Source organism: Filicampus tigris, chromosome 1 (assembly GCF_054856515.1).
Source record: "Filicampus tigris isolate MCC_2025a chromosome 1, RoL_Ftig_1.0, whole genome shotgun sequence".
NCBI lineage: Eukaryota > Metazoa > Chordata > Actinopteri > Syngnathiformes > Syngnathidae > Filicampus > Filicampus tigris.
In genome coordinates, this window is record NC_141217.1 from 7,333,853 (window position 1) to 7,350,676 (window position 16,824).

At 41.8% G+C, this 16,824-nt stretch overlaps 1 protein-coding gene across 1 annotated transcript in view; it reads left to right on the top strand.

Moving 5' to 3' along the window:
* Nucleotides 1–16,824, top strand: part of sema3h (sema domain, immunoglobulin domain (Ig), short basic domain, secreted, (semaphorin) 3H) — a 64,229-nt gene that overhangs the window by 36,674 nt on the left and 10,731 nt on the right. Inside the window, exons 5-8 of the mRNA XM_086049730.1 lie at nt 1,476–1,569; nt 1,653–1,772; nt 3,991–4,136; nt 5,227–5,341. Of these exons, the coding sequence (XP_085905856.1) occupies nt 1,476–1,569; nt 1,653–1,772; nt 3,991–4,136; nt 5,227–5,341 (475 nt within the window). The remainder of the gene's footprint in view (nt 1–1,475; nt 1,570–1,652; nt 1,773–3,990; nt 4,137–5,226; nt 5,342–16,824) is intronic.

Consider the following 16,824-nt stretch of genomic DNA (forward strand, 5'->3'; position numbering starts at 1 on the left):
TGATATCAATGTAACTGAAGCAAAGGTGGTCTTCATGCAAAACAGAACCACATGCATGGAAACCACAGAAATGTTTTCTTTTGATACACATGTTACAAAATACAGCTCTGTTAAAGTCTTAGGGTGCTCTCAAAGTGGGCTACTATATCTACAGTACATTTTTATCTAGATTTGAATTCCTATGCTTCGGGGAAATGTTTTTTGTTTTTCTTAGAATCTTGCTGGATGGATCCCACTCTTTACAGTGTTAAAAAAAATGATGGCTGGGAAAAACGTAATTGAAACAACAAAACTAGAAGAAACACTACTCTATATTGGCTTCTCAGTCTTAGACATTGCGGAAGCAGAAATAGACTTGCTGGATTCCATGCAGTAGATCGAAGCGCACAAAGTATGTTTATAAGGAAATACAAGCAGAGCAATCCGGGTGCATGATGTAAAGTTAGCCAACGCAGATCACCACTGTGAAGTGGACACTTGGAGACCGCCTTCCAACCCGATGATTCCTGGTTGTGAGTGTGCGGGTTTTCTCTTTGCCTGTGAAACCATATTGCCGTGAGCCCGCCCATTTTGTGTGTGCGTGTACTCGTGTGTGTGTGTGTGTTCCCACCTCCAGCAATGGCCCCTATGCACAAGCCTATCAGGCAGTGTGACTGTGTTGTCTGCCCCTATGGCCATACATGGACCACAGTTCATCCAGTCTTATCCTTAACATAAGAAACGTATGCTCCATTTTCGCAATATGATTGTAAATGTCATCCCATTAGGTGTGTGGATCTCTTCTAAAAAAAAAACAACATTTTGATGCGTATCTTGATGGTACATTTTAAAGTGTAATGATTGGGTTTGGTGTGATTCTGTGGGATTATGATTTGATTTGACAAGGTACGGCTCAATTTGACAAGGCGTGATGCAATGACTTTCTTCTTGAAAGTACTTTTGCAATGTGAATTAACTTCAGTCAGTACTGCAAATGTGATATTTCCGTCAAGAGAGATGCATTCGGTTTTAGATAAGAAATGCTTTTGGAGCTTTTGTCATGTTTATAAACAGGTAAAAACACAAGCTCTAAATAGCATGAATGGCGTTATGAATGCATACGAGGTTTAAATTGGTGCCATTTGTGGGACCGTGTAAGACGTGCGTGAGTGTGTGAATTTGTGCGTGCGTGTGCATGTGTCAGGGACCAGCTAATCCCATGAAAGGCCATGCAAGATCAGAGCAGGTGTTCAGACATGGTGCTTAGAGGAACTGGTGGTGCGGACTGGTTTAAGACTGGATTTAACACATTTTAAAATCCCTCCACTTAGCCTACTAGCCCCCAATATGCGCGGGTGTGTGTGTGCGCCCGTGCGGGTGCATGTGTGTGTGATGAATAAGGGAATAAAAACTGCTTAGCCAGTTCCAGGAAGAAAGTCTCATTCGTAGAGTAGATTTAATACAAAAGTGACTCGTGTCTCTGTTTGGGTCTCCAGTCAGGACACCAGACCCTCTCCTACAGCCAAACTGAATGCGGGAAGGGCAAATGTCCGTACGACCCCTTTCAGAAAACAGCATCAGCGGTCGTCGGTAAATTGGCTTCTCCAACCACAACTTCAGTGAGGTTTAGATTAGAAATTGGACAACTGAAGGGTTTCTCTTATGTTGTGTAGATGGCGAATTGTATGCTGGCATTACTTCAGACTTCATGAGCAGAGACTCTGCCTTCTTCCGTAGTCTTGGCAACCGGCACGTCATCCGCACCGAGCAGTACGACTCCACCTGGCTGCAGGGTAAGAGCAAAACATACTTAAAGTAGCGGCAGTATGTTTCCTGTGTGTCCTGCCTTTAGTTCAAAGTCTCTTCCGCAAGTGAAGAAATATTTTTCTTTTTAGATTCAAAGTCATTCAAAAGATCATGAACAATTTCCTTTGAATTGACCTTAATATAGGATCCTGATTGTTTTGTTGAATATTATGATCAATTTACAGCATATCATAAACAATTGGAGGTTTCTTGATGGGATACTGGTCATCCACAGCCATATATTTGTAATTTCGTTTTCTTTTGTTTTTTTGTTCTATTTTCTGCTTATTGTTTTATTTTCATGTTAATATTCTGTGTGATATATATTGAATACTGTACAGAAGTTATTCCGTTTCATTTCAGTTCCCATATAAATCACTTTCTCTATCATTAATCATTGTTTTTTCTTGCTTTTTCAAGAAATGAAACGAGCATCAGTTATCCCTTACCATCTGCTTCTTTGTTATGCACCTAAATTGTTGACAATGTAGACAGTACACATACAGGAAAATAATGTGTGAGTAAAACATGCCAAAAAGTGCAAAATATTCAAGCAGAAAATACAAATTGGCTACATTAAGTGGAATTATTAAAAAGTTACAGGCCCGACCAAACGTGAACCCACTCATGCTAGGCTAGTGCTTGCTAGCTAGCTTGCTGGTGTGGGGTACATTTGGTCTTGTAAAAAGTGAGGAGTGTCTTTCTGGATTTTCTCCATGTGTAAAGTGCCCGGAGACACCTTCTGTTGTGATTTAGTACATCCATCTATCCATTATCGATACCGCTTATCTTCACAAGGGTCGCAGGGCGTGCTGGAGCCTATCCCAGCTGTCTTCGACTACAAGTAAAATTTAATTGAACGGAATTAAATGAATCAATTGAATCAACTCTGAAAAAAATACCCCAAAAAAGGAGCGTATACAATGCACTCTTCAACAAATGAAAAATGTCAACAAAGCTAGAGAGAAGACATACGTCCAGTGGTGAACTCATCAGTGTAAGAATAGAAGTGGTTCAAGTAATGAAGTCATCATATCGAGTAGGGCTGCATGATATTGAAAAAACATTCGATATTCAAAATGGTTGTTGAATATAGCAATATCGATATTGCGATTACATTTTTATTATCTAATGTAAGAATTAGTGAGGTCAAACGATAAAAAAATGTTAACTAATGAATCGCAAAATTTTCCATAGTTAATCGCGATTAGTATTTTTCAACTACAATTTTTTTTGTTTAGTTTCAGCAAAGTTTAATACAAGTTGAATGTACTTTCATCTTAATTGTCTTATTATCCTTTTGTGCATAAGTTAAAGAATTCTATCTGTAAGCTACTGATTGTTATATAAGAGCCTGGTGCGATCATGCCGCGATTTACATATGATCCGATTAGTCGACTATTCGCGACTTCTGTTGGTGATTAGTCGTGGCATATAATAGTTTGTGGCAGCCCTACATGACACGCTTTGCATGTGGATGGCTGCAGCACCACACTAGCACACAGAGACAAGCATGGTAGCGACTTTGAAGAAATCGAATGGAATCGAAAATCGGGAAGTGAGAATTGAAAATCGAATCGAATCGGGGCTTGAGTGAATCGTTACATCCCCAGTAAATGCCCTAGATGATGTTGAACTATTGGATAGCGATGCAAATTTCAGTTTGCCTCTGACTGTTCAGATTCATATAAAAGCAGCCCTAAGATCGAGCGGCTACCATTCAGTAAAAGCCTGGAGGAGCATCGTTCGAATATGGGCTTGGTCAGGTCTAGGTCCAACATTCATAATGTGGCAACACCCCCACAGTCAATTGGCCTTGTGATATTGCATAAGCATATCCGAACAATTACATAGGACCACTTGAGCACCAGCTGGGCCTTTGTATTTTTTTATCCAGCCAATGTAGAATAAACAGTGATGAAAATGGTAAGCGTTGTACAGAGTTGTAGATGACTGATGTTCTATGGGATTGAATCCATGTCAAACCATCTCCTGAATGCTGCTTAGTGTTTTGCTGTCGTCTGCTGCTGATAACCGATGCGGTACGAGATGGCGTTCTGCTGTGTATAAGATGAACTTCTATCCTTCCTTCTCTCCCTCTTGCGCTTTTGCATTTGCACTCGTACATGTAAAAGCGCAATCAGCACTGTTGGCCAACAGATGAATGTTTTTTGTTTTTTTTCCTCTGTGTCCCTCGCTCGCCAGATGCCCATTTTGTGCGGGTCGCGCCACTGTCTGAAACAGATAATCCAGAGGACGATAAGGTCTACGTGTTCTTCACCGAGCGCGCTCAGGAGGCCGAAGGGGCCGCTGGGAAGGTACTCTACTCCAGAGTGGCCCGGGTGTGCAAGGTAGGCTGCTGAAATGTTTGTGCCCAAAACCACAGATGCCAGCTGTATTTGTTGTACATGTTTCGATCAGCCCTAGACGGCTTGTTTATTTTAAAGTGTTTGCCTGCACATGTCCGATACGTGCTTAGCGGTGCATGTGTCTGAGTCCGTTGGAGGTGTGTGTTTTTGTCCAAAGTTTTGTTTGGACGTTCCAACCACATCGTATAGATAAGCACACACGCTGGGATTGTTTATGTTTGTTACTATCCCTGTATCTGCTGCATCCACTTTTACGGGACTATTTAATGTTGATAGCTATGTGTGCATGACGATGGTTGCATTTTTCACATTTTTTCAGCAATTTTTCCCTTGAAAAAAATAAAATAAAATGGGATGAATCTGTTCGTTCAAGTGTCACCATCATAAACATAACAGTTTATTCAGTGTTTCAAGTAACCTAGCAGTGTCAAGTGTCACGCAAGTGTATAAAATATGTCAGTTGCTGTAAAATAAAACAATCAAAAAATGGTTTGCTCAGTCTTAACTTTGCGTGATGAACACAAACATAGACAAGGAGGATTATTTCATATGCATTTTTTTTAACTTCGTTTATACTTGTTATTTAATGATTGCTGACCTATCTGTATTGCAATAAGAATCCAGGGTGCTTGCTCTGTTTCCAATATGTCTTATTAAGTTCCATTTTATGGTCATCGTCACACTTTTTCTCTTAGACATTATGCCACCCTTTCCGTGGGGGTGTCCCAAAAAATGCTCCGTAAAACAAAAGAAAAAGCAAAGCACACTTAGCAGGTAAGGTCTTTAAACGCTCACTGAGCTAAACTGCCGGGAAATACAGTAAGCTGCCGTCTCTCGAGGGCAGTTGTTTTTGTGACGTTGATGACACGTTTCCAGAAAAATATGGTCAAATTCCATATATTATGACTCTGATTTTAGAAGTTCCACTGCATTTGTACTTTGGGATCCCTGTGCTGTCATTGGGTAAAAGTAGTTGGGGAGTCTTGACGATGTGGCAGAGTTTGTTTGAATAGCCTATGAGGTGTGATGTTTTTTAATTGAATGTGATTTGCTGCTGTGTTTTGGTGTGCAGAATGACATTGGAGGCCAGAGGAGTTTGGTCAACAAGTGGAGCACCTTCCAAAAGGCTCGTTTGGTGTGCTCAGTCCCAGGACCAGATGGCCTGCAGACACACTTTGACCAATTGCGTGAGTACAATGAGTAATAAAACCTCACGTGTGCAGTAAAACTAAAATATGTCAGACTTTGACTGTTCGGCGCAGTATAACGACCTTGTAACCCTTGCGTCGTACATTTCCTTTCTGTTGTTGTGCGTATGTTGCGTTTACGAGTGTGACGAATGACGAGCAACAAGTTTATGCTTGAAAGAAATGTACACGAGCTCAGCCTCGGCGTATGTGAAAAGCTCTGCTTGTTACCACGGTGATCAACAGCCGTGTCGGTCACCTTGGGTCCGTCAACGTGCCTCAGCCTTAGTAACCATGGCAACTGGCCTCAACAGTTAGTTGCTGTGGTTTTGTTCATCATCGTCAGGAGTGTCCTCTGGGGGGGTTGCTGCGTGCGCTTTGGAGCGTCTCTGTGCTTTATGCTTGCGTGTCTCTTCATATTCAGTATGGTTCCTTCGGTCTGAGGTTTTAACCAAAACGGCAACGAATTGCTGGGGTTGTCTTATGGAATTCGAAAGAACAAATCTGCCGTAGGTCATACATTGCACTTTTAATGGGGCATGCCCCACAAAAAAAAAAAAAAAAGAAAAAACGATTTTGCCGGATGTTCTTTTTTTGCAAGCTTTTTCATGTCAAACAGGCAAAACAAAAGTCAAGAATTTAACATATTCTCTCAGGAATTGAAAGGGAAACGTTAAAAAGTCCAGTACTATATTATATTTGAACTGGGTTATTGAATCCCATTGACAAAATCACTAAGTCTGTGCAGCATGAACAAGCGTAGACAGTGTGGGCCAAAAATTGGTGTAACTTTTTGATTGTTACTGTGATGAATGGCAATGAATTTGAGTCAAGAACAAACAAAGTGCATCCTAATGCATTTGGACAGGTACAGAAGGAAAGCAGGCAGAAAAGTCGTTTTTGTTCAGATTTGTTCAGTTTTTGTTCAGATTCAGAAATAGTTTTTCCCATTAAAAAATAACGGAAATAGAAATGTCACATTCCACGTTCAAACAGTGGGCATCGTAATGATCTTTTTTAAATCTACAAACAATATTCATGTAACATTTCAAATTTTACATCAGCCACGATAAGTCTCTAAAATTTCGGTTGGCGTCGTTCCCCGAAGCATTCAAATTTAGAGGCTCTTCTTTGTTTTTATTTTTTTTACACAAATGTTTTTGTTTTCATGTGAATATGTGTAACTTTTTCCTCTAAAGTTCATGGCTTTTGTCTCTCTCACTCTCCAGTGTGTAAAGGGGAGATTTTCTGGCTTTGGCCATAGTATCGGAGGCATAACAGATGCAGAATGGTGCCAGTCGTGACTGGAGCGTGAAGTTGAAAAATTCACTCTCCGTCCACACTGTGTTGAAAGCAGTTGTCGCTGTCCCAGACGCCGGTGCTGACGTGGCTGATCTAATTATCTTACTGTGCATTGCCGCAACACCTGTGCGACTGCGCACTTTGAGCAATGCTTCAGCGAAAGGGACGTACTGGGATCAAAATTCGGCCCGGGAATATACCCGGCCTGGGTGCGCGGGGAGTGGGGGGACTGACTTAGGGGGGCAGCCAGAATCTGCGCCTCGACCAAATTTACACCACCACTTACACTTGTTTTTTGTGCATGTAGAGTGAATGACTCAGAAAAATACTGGAGAAGTCATCATCCATAAATCGAATTTCTTAAAGTCTTATCCTTATGCTGGGGTGCCTTTTTACAGTAACTGGTGTCTGCCGGCTATGCCCTTAACTGCGAATCGGGTTCGATTCAATGTATTCAAGAAATGTACTCTGGTTTAATATTTGACACACTTGTCACTCTGTCCCTACTGGTTTCAAATAATGCACACTCACGACATAAATCATAGATTGTGGTAAGTGCATGCATATTTTCCATTATAGATATTTGCTGTGCTCTGCAGACACCGCAGAGGCATGCAGAGAGAAAATATGGAAATCTGGAGTGCGTGGAGACAGGACTGGTCTCTTATCTGCTGTTTTTGTTAACGGAGGACGCACAAAGTAAACTTCAGGACCCCTATGTTTGTTGAAAACTAAACGTGCACACACACACACTTACCGTCTGAATGAGCATGCTGCGTACATTAAGACATTGAATAAATCACGCACACTTCATCCCCGGGCTCGCTTGCATCACAAGAAACGTCCAAACTTGCACTCAGACTCTCACAAACACTTACAAACTCAAACTTTGGTCTTGTTAGCAGCATGGCTCCGTTTTTACACATCTGATAAACCGGCATGGAGATTTGTTTGTGAGCAACACAAACAGACAGACACTCTTGCAAAAAGCGCAAAAGCCCGTCCACGGGGGATTAAGCCATCAGGTTAAGAATGCTGTCAGTGCTGTGTTTATGCCACGCTTAACCACACAGAAACACTACAAATTCCATAAAGCCTGGAGGCATCTGCTGGTCCCTCATGGCGGGGAAGAGTGGCTGACACCTGGCTATATGTGTGATTGCGTGAGCTCGTGAGCCGGTCAGGTGACACTAAACAAGCTCCATAAGAAGCATTCCCACAACCCTTCGCTTCGGGGGTCAAGGCCATTTCCATGCATGTAGGCCACGGGGACAAGGCTGGGTTTTCAACCTCCAACTATGTCTAAACCCGATGTTTCAAGACTTTTGCAGATCTCCCGGATTGTTTATAGTCCAGCATGTTGCTCGGGTCATCTTTGGTTCTGAATCTCACCAGGCGCGTCTGGGTTTATGTGTCAAACTCATTTAATGCAGGACTGTTTACACAGTCTTCTGAATAGACACAGAGCTGCTGCTCATAAACATCATTGGATGAATGTTGTAAATCTTGACTCAAAATAACATCTAGGTTACTCTAAAGGCTTACAAATGCGGCATGCTCGCGCAAGAATTTAGCAGTCATAGGTTATGATGAAATTTTAACTGGGCAATTTTCAATAAATATGCAATTAATTGCGAAGTCACAAAACTGTTGCCTTAATAAAAAAAAAAGGATTTACTGAAAAGACAATGCTTAAGTCCAATTTTCATGTAGTTTGGAGTTGTTTAAAAATAAATCATCAATAAAACCCATTGAAAAAGAAATCACGAGGTTTGCTGCAGTCCAGTGAGATTCAAGACAGCGTTTTGACATTAACGTGTAAAATGTAGCTTGAGTGAAATCAGAATGTTTTAAAATAGGTACATTTGAATTATTTCACAAATTACAATAATGAAATTAATTGATGAAATAAAATTATACATTGTATTAATTATATATACCCACCAGTCATCATCAAACAACATACACTCTCAGGTATGTGCCGGCATCTTATCCTGTGATTCGTGAAACTGAAATGGACGAAATAAAATTATACAAATTTTCCCACTGACTGTAAGATGTACTTTACGGATGAACTGTTTCAAACCTGAAAGCGTCTGTCATCATTTTAAATAGTCATCAAAAACGTACGTTCGCAATTACAGCCTTTAATGCAGACACAAGTACGGTACAGTTGGCTTTCATTTCAAGCGATCACTCCCCCGTGGCACAAGATTGCTGTACACGTACGTCATTCTGGATTCATAGTGCACGCACTCACTCGGTTCCACTCCTGTTCTTCTGAGTGTTGATGCAACACGTGAAACTATGAGTCAAACGTCCACTGAACCATAAACACAGACAGTCGGGTGTGTTTACTGTTTTCTGTCTTGTAGATGACTTTCTCACTGCCTTTTTTGACTGAAAGGCCTTCTGCTAAGTGCTACCAGACACGGGAAAGCCACTCGGCTGTTGCGGAGAAGTAATGTGTGGCTCTGGAGTTGTGATCCAAATGCAAAAATAGCCACCATCTATTTGAACAAGAACTCTGACCAACACAAGAACGATGAAGCCATTTTACGCACAAATAATACATGTATTTTTGTTTTGGGTCATAAAAGTGAAACGACTCTCAAAAATGAAACAGAACCCCCTGATCATTTGAATCAGGTGTGTTGCCGTAGGGATAAACCTAAAACAGGCCGGATTGAGGCTCTTGAGGACCGGACTTGGCCACCTTGCTCTACAAGGAAGCATTGGAACTTCAAATTTGTAAAGGTTTTGAGATAATATACCCAAGAAATCATACCATTTTAATATTGTTAACGATAATATATGTGCAAAAATAATTACTAGCGACTATTATTAATAATCAAATGTGTATAGGTAACCTTACTTGTACATTTTTATGAGTATTTCTTTTCCCTTGTGTTATCACTAAAAGGTCTATGCATTTATTGTGACATCACAACGACCGATCCCGGCGGATCTGTTTTCTGAAGCTGAGCTGTGATTGGTCGTTACCTGAGCCCCGAGTAGTTGTGATGTCCTTTTTAGTCGACAGAAGACAAAATGGCCGCCCCCGCAAATGGCTAAAAACGAGTGCACTTTGCTGCTTAACTTTTTCCACAAACGCAAAATCCATCAGAATGCCGTGCTTCAACTAGTGGGCCTGCTGGGAACACATTCTTGAAAAAAATACCTTTGTGTTGACTTCCGCTTCAAAAACAAAGTTACTGGAATGAAATGTCTTAATTTTCAACAAAGCATACAAAGAAAGAAAGGAGAAATAGGCAAAAGAGGCCTTGAGATGACATGCATGACTCATCCAACAGAACACAAACACTGTCACATTACTCTGTCAAGTGTTGTTTAATACTTTATTACCTCACCAATGAAACACCTTCTCCGTGAGTGGGCATGAAACGATGCTTTGTTATAACAAGGAAGATTGATTGCGTTTGAGGCCTCCATTGGGCTTCTCCGATCCATCATAGCTTGCGTGAATTGTAGGAAGAGTTTTTGCAAAAGCAACACAGGAGGATAGAGGGGTGGAAAATGGCCGCTTGCCAGAAGAGGAGGAGAAAAGAAGGGCTTCAAAGGAGGTGAAGAGGAGAAACAATGGAGCAGGACAAGAGGGAGAGGGTGGCGGTTAAAGCGAGGGGTGTTGACCAGACCCGAGGACGAAGCAGAGGGGGGGAGATGAGCTAAAGCCCAAGCTTTAGTTGGAGGGGGCAAGCTAAAGAAGAGAGCGAGAAGGTGAGAATTGGGGAGTTGAGGCCGTTATCTCCTCCACACAGAGCTGATTAAGGAGCCGGCCGGTCAGAAGTACAATCTAACTTAAGATGAGAAGGGGAGGCAACGATGATGAAGGCATGGTTGGAGGAGGGAGGGGGCAATAAATCCAGCAAACTTTTCACATGTTTCATCCCAAGATAGAGGAGGTGGAGGATGAAACCAGAGGCAAGGACCGGAGATGGCGCCAAGCCGGGCAGAAGACATTTGCCCCCTCAAACAACACACACACACACACACGTGAAATGAAGCGGAAGGAGTGTGAGGGGTGATGGCAAGGCAAGGAGGGGATCGAGGTTAATTGGTATGCGCTGGAACACGCTAATGTGGCTCAAGGAGGAGAACAACATGGAGGTGTTGGGGCGACATGGAGGTTTTACGAGGGGGTGTGGTGGACAGAAAATACTTGACAGGTCACAAAGAGAAACTTCTCACTAAAATATTTGCATATTTCATACATTCAAAAGAAAAAAAAACTGTAATAACTTGGTTGTCATTGGACAATATGTAAGAGTTAAGAGTGATCATTTGGACAGCGACAATATTCTTGATTGAAAGAAACATTGGAAGCCTGGACATTTACATTGAAGTCAACCATTTGAGCTCCTAACATATTTAGTTGAATAAGACAAGGAAAATAATGCGGAAAATAGTAACGATGAACACAAAAAGAAACCCATCAAGCCATACATGACACTTTTTTTTTTTTTTACTGTTTTTAAGTTGTTGCTATGAACAACAGCACAGATGTGCAACTTCTTTTTGCACTCATGCTTAAAATATTACTCAAAACCTTTTTCTCCTTTTTGATGGTGAAAGTTCAACTCCTGCAAAGGATTATTTTAAGTCAGAACAACAAACCAACGGGTCAAACAGCCTCATTTTAACGTTATTGTCCCTGTAAAGTGGTCTGGACTTTTAGGAGGGAAAGCGAGTGAAGGACATCAAGTGGGAGGATGTCAGCCATGGCCACAGGGCACAAAAATGTGTCAGACAAAAAAGATGGAGCAATCGAAGAAACAAGGCCAACAGCCTGGAGGGCTAAAGGAGCAGACGAGATGGAAGTGAGTCTATTAATGGTACAATAAGACAATGAGAGTGCGCATTAGCAGTGTGGCCACAAAGGTGACAAAGGGAAGAAGGTATGTTGGCATTCATGGCGACAGGGTGAGAGGGAGGCGGAATGGGGGCTGCCTTGGGGGCTACGGCGAGACCATTATTAGGAGGAGGAGGAGGAGGAGGAGGAGGAGGAAGATAGGGTTGATACTGCAGGGCTGCAGGATAGACAGTACTACCTTCCCCGAGGGGGCAACTGGCTTTTTTGTTGAGGGAAGAAGACACAAGAACAATCCTCCAGAGAGAAAATAGGCCAGACAGACAGATAGACAGATGGACGGGGGAGATGGAATGATTAAGACAGCGGCGAGGTGGGAGGCATGGAGGACAAGGACGGGATGTGGGTTCGTAGTGAAAGTGAGAAACAAAGAAAAACGAGAGCAGCCCGGAAGGGTCCTGAGTAGCCCAGGTGGATTTGAGCAGAAAGGGGGGGGGGGGGGGGGGGGTTGTCTGATGGGGGCTGAGCACCTGGTCACAAGATAAAGAGATTGGGAAAAGGAGGACAGATACGGAGACAAAGAAACTCACTGGGGAGGGTGTCGGACAGCTGTAGCATTAAAAAAAAAAAAATAGGGACAGTGCATTTGCAGAATCTATGAAAACTAAGTACTTTCCCAAATTATAAAGCCAATAACAGTAAATGTTTGATTGACGTTTGTATTAGTGTAGAACCGCACTGCATCAGACTGACAACCGTTTCGGATTTTGTGGCACTCATACTCATACTGGCGCTTAGTGTTTAAAAATAATGTTCAATGGTTTGTGTTCAAAGGATTCAAAATGGTCGGACTATATACTTTTTAGAATTTTATTCGATCAAGAGTAGCCTAATTATTATCCTTACCTTGTTTGGAATGAATGCAAATACCAACAGTTTGAAATTGTTTTACCAGCGATTATTGATTAATATGGTTGCCGGTCCGTGAAAGGCATGCACTTGCGTGAACCGGCCCGTGGCATAAAAGAAAGTTTGGCACCACTGCTATATTTAACTTGTCATCTTTTTTTCTCATGCATTCTAGCGGAAGACAATTCTAGAGCGCGGCATACACTGTGAATGTCTAATTGTGTTTGTAAATATAGATTTTTGGGTCAAGCTAAATTGATGGACCAGTGCATGTCCGCCGATTTGAGGTTTTTGACCATTTCTCCTTCCTCGATAATAAACGAACGACCTTCTTTGACTCCACTGTAGTCACAAAGCAAAAGGACTTTCTTTTATTTTGTTCATTTACTTGTGTTGGAGGAATGTCTGTGCGTGTGCTTCACTTTCCCTCCTGCGTGAAGGAGGTCATGTTACATTTGCTGAAGTTAAATAATAAATCATCAGGATGAGGGCAGAGGCAGAACTCAGGCAGAGCAGCACTAGATCAGACCTGATTTAAACTCGTCACATTGTGATAAAAGTACATCTTTTTGACAGGCTGGACTGTAAATATGAGAGATGTCTTCTTTAAAGTCCGAGAGAAAAAAAATCTTAGTATATGCGTCTTCTCAAGTTTTGACAATATTTTTTGTCATGTGGAGCTGGATTCTGAGGTGTTCTTATTGGGCGTATCCAAACTACACAACATGTTTCTGAGGTGCATGTCTGTGTTTATTTTTTTAAACTGGCTTCCTGTTGTGCACAGTCCCGTGCAATTTAATTTCCTAGCAAGCACCACAAATACAGTGGAACCTCTACAGACCCTTAAGTTATACAGTCATGTCAGGCATGCATGCATGACGTCACGCGAGAAACTGTTTTTTGGCTTCTTGCGACTTTTTGTAATATTTACTTCATTCCTTAAAGGGAGCAATTTCATTCAGGGGATTGAAGTAGATTAATGGCGCAAGAGAAGTAGTAATTACATGTAGAAGCAGACTAACATTCAGAACATTGACTTCAGTGTCCCCATTATACTGTCAGCACCAATGGTTAAAGTTTAGGAAGTGGTTTTCTCGCTTTCGTGTGTTTAGCTTCTTTTTACACTTAAGTAGGTAATAAAGGGAGACTGTTATGAATGTTAAAGGCCTAAAGGAAAGTAATTTCAGAAAATACCAAATGAAATCCAAGTAAAGTAATTAAACATATAATAAAGACATTGAAAGAATGGTAAGCTAAATTGGCTACGAAGATTAGCCGAGCATTATTGTTTGAAATTCGATTGTGCCGTGCACTAAATGATGCAAAATGAGATTACCTGTTTGTTCCATATATTCTGCAAGCACTGAGATGCACGTACGTTATAGTGGGTTGGTGTCCCACATTGTCAAATTCACATTATTTCTTGTCACATTGTGATAGTACCAGTAGGCACAACTATGGTATATTTAATAAATCCTAAAGTGCAAGTGAAACTATAGTGACTTGCGGGACGTTTCACTAGAAATTGACCATCGGCAAGTCCGACTTCACTATCACTGGCACCCAACCCCCCAATCCCTCCCCTCTGGACGATGTTTGAAACAGAAATAGCGACTCACTGCGCTTTGGAAGCCTGTTCACAGCCTGGTCCCTCACTCAAATCTGTCCCCCTAGCAACAGCAACTCATTATTTTCCTCACCGCGGCCATCGAAGCCTCGCTGTGAAAAATAGACTAATGATGGACTACAAATGAATGACAGACTAAATAAAGGGGTTTCCGTCCATGCTGAATCCGTCTATTTTAAAATTGTTCCCGTTATTCGTCAACCGTCAGCAAAACGGGCGTCCGTCAGTGACGGATAGACGGACCGGTCCGTCACATAGACTGAATACCCAGCTGTGGTGACTTGATTGGCAGTTTTCTAAGAGGACATGGCATGTTCATTCATCAACAGTCAGTTGCGGTGGTTAACCTTTATGTCAATTGCGATACTAAATTCTTGCTGTCTGACATTTCACAAGCAAATTGTCCCTCTATGTTTGAGTGTGTGAAGGCGTGCATGTTTTGAGATAAGATTAATTTTCATCCAGGGACCGATGCGTCCATGGGGGCCACCTGAAGCAGAAGGAACGTCAAGAATGTGGGAACAGCCAGACGCTTTGCGGTCTGCCATCAGAGGAGGGGAGACAATAGGGGAGCAGAATAGAGGAGGGGGGAGAAATAACGGAATTCTTTGAAATCACTTTCAGTCCACGGTGCTGCATGCGTTCCTGCACTTCTTTGCATCTCAACTCTTCCTTTACAAAGACTTAAGAACGGGTTTTCAAAATATATTATCACACTCATAGATGATCACAGCAAAGCAGACTAAAAACATTGTCAGATAAAAGGACAATACGTCAAACTTTTTTGCTTGTGTGTTGTGCAAACTAACATAAAAGGTTTGGTTTTTGCTTGTAGACTAATAAGTGCACAAATCTATTGTTAGTCATTTAATATGTCAAAATATGCTGGACGGCACAATTCAATGAAACTAAACACATTTCATAGCAGTAAAATTAGAGGGAGTAGGCCCATGTCGGGGATGGACTGGGGCCACATTTTTTCATCAGCACTACCAGGGGGACACATAAGACCACACCCTTCTTAACCAGATGTATGACGAAAAGGCCATGTTTAATATGGACACAATATGTCAGTACGTATATTTTTTAATTGAACAACTGTACATCAATTAGCTTATTATATTTTCATGCTCAAATGCATGTATAAAAGATCCACTATTCAAAAACAAAGAGTTTGAAGCAAATAACAAAATAACAACGTACTGTGATTTGTTGTTGTTGTTGTTGTTGTTGTTGTTGTGCAAAGGGCTCCCGTGCACAAAACGGCCAAGCAAACAAACCAACATGAAGTGCAAGAACACATGGTGCATTTATTAGTCTTTTTGTTAATTACAAAAATCAACTCACTCAAACATTTTAATATGCAGTGATCCCTAACAAATTAAAAATGAAACACCACAGCCATATCGGCAGGCATATTGCAGAAAGACGGATAGTTTCAAAGAGATGAATTGACTCGGAGGCTTTGTACATACCCGCAGGCACTCATAAAAGGCGCGTGATTGGTTCCCAGCGCGAGATCGACCAACAAGAACACAAGTGGATTTATGGATTTAAGACACTACAGCAGGGGTGTCAAACTCATTTTTGTGGCAGGCCACATCAGAGTTGTGGTGTCCCTCGGAGGGCCGTTATGACTGCGAACCCGTATAAATGTATGATTGCCTCATATTAACACATATACACAACAAAATGATCGCTAACTGGTTTTGAAATCAAAAGCCAGTAAATCAGGGGTGTCCAGCTCCGGTCCTCAAGGGCCGCTTTCCTGCACATTTTCCAATTCTGCTTGCGGCAACACACATGATTTAAATGATCAGCTCATCAGCAAGCTCTGAAGAAGCTTGATCACGATCATGATCTCTTGAAACAGGTGCGTTGCAGCTGGGATTGATGGAAAACAGTCAGGACACCGGCCCTTGAGGACCGAGTTTGGACACCCCTGCAGTAAATAGTTTGTTCGACTATTTTTCAAATTATTTTAAAAGAGGGATTGGTAACAAATGCTTGCAATATGAGGCGTAAAAAGTGAAGATAATTTGAAAGAAACATGCACACATGATCTGCCTTCACGGGCCACAGATCTGGCCCCCGGGCCTTGAGTTTGACACCTGTGTACTACGGCATTGTAGTAAAGGTACGTCAATTTTATGATAAGAATTAAAACATTAACATTGGTATTAGTGAACGTTCCGTCGAAATCGTCCGCTGCTGCGGTTGAAGCTCCGTTCCTCTCACAGCCTGCAGATTAGTATCTATTCTTCATTTTGCATTTTTAAAGTAACATTTGTTGTGTAACAAGTATTTAGAAGGGTGGCAACCATGTCGGGGGTTCGCAACGGCATAACGTATGTTTGACCCACATGTCAGTCAATATCCCCGAATGAATAGGCAGACTCATTCACCTGGACGGATGATATTGTACTGATGCTGGTGAGAACAGGTAGCAGGTTTTGAGAAAAGACCTATGGAGTAAGTGGCAATGTAATATGAACACGTCACTTGACTTTAATCCGCGACGTTCGACACGAAGACCGAAGACTGAAATGTTCCAATGCGCGTGTGTGTGTGAGTATGTGACAGCAGGTGTTGATTCTCCTGGGGCTGCTCTGGCACTTGGCTCTCCCACTGTGGTTGGTTATAAATGGCCACAGATTCATTCCAAGTAACTTGGTGTCATTAGTCACACTAGTCAGACTGACTGATGCATACATCAGAGAGTGAATCGCACCACAGTCAAACACTCTTCCACACAAACACTTACTAATACACAATGACACAAATCTAGGAATGCATTCATCCATTCGTTGGTTTTGT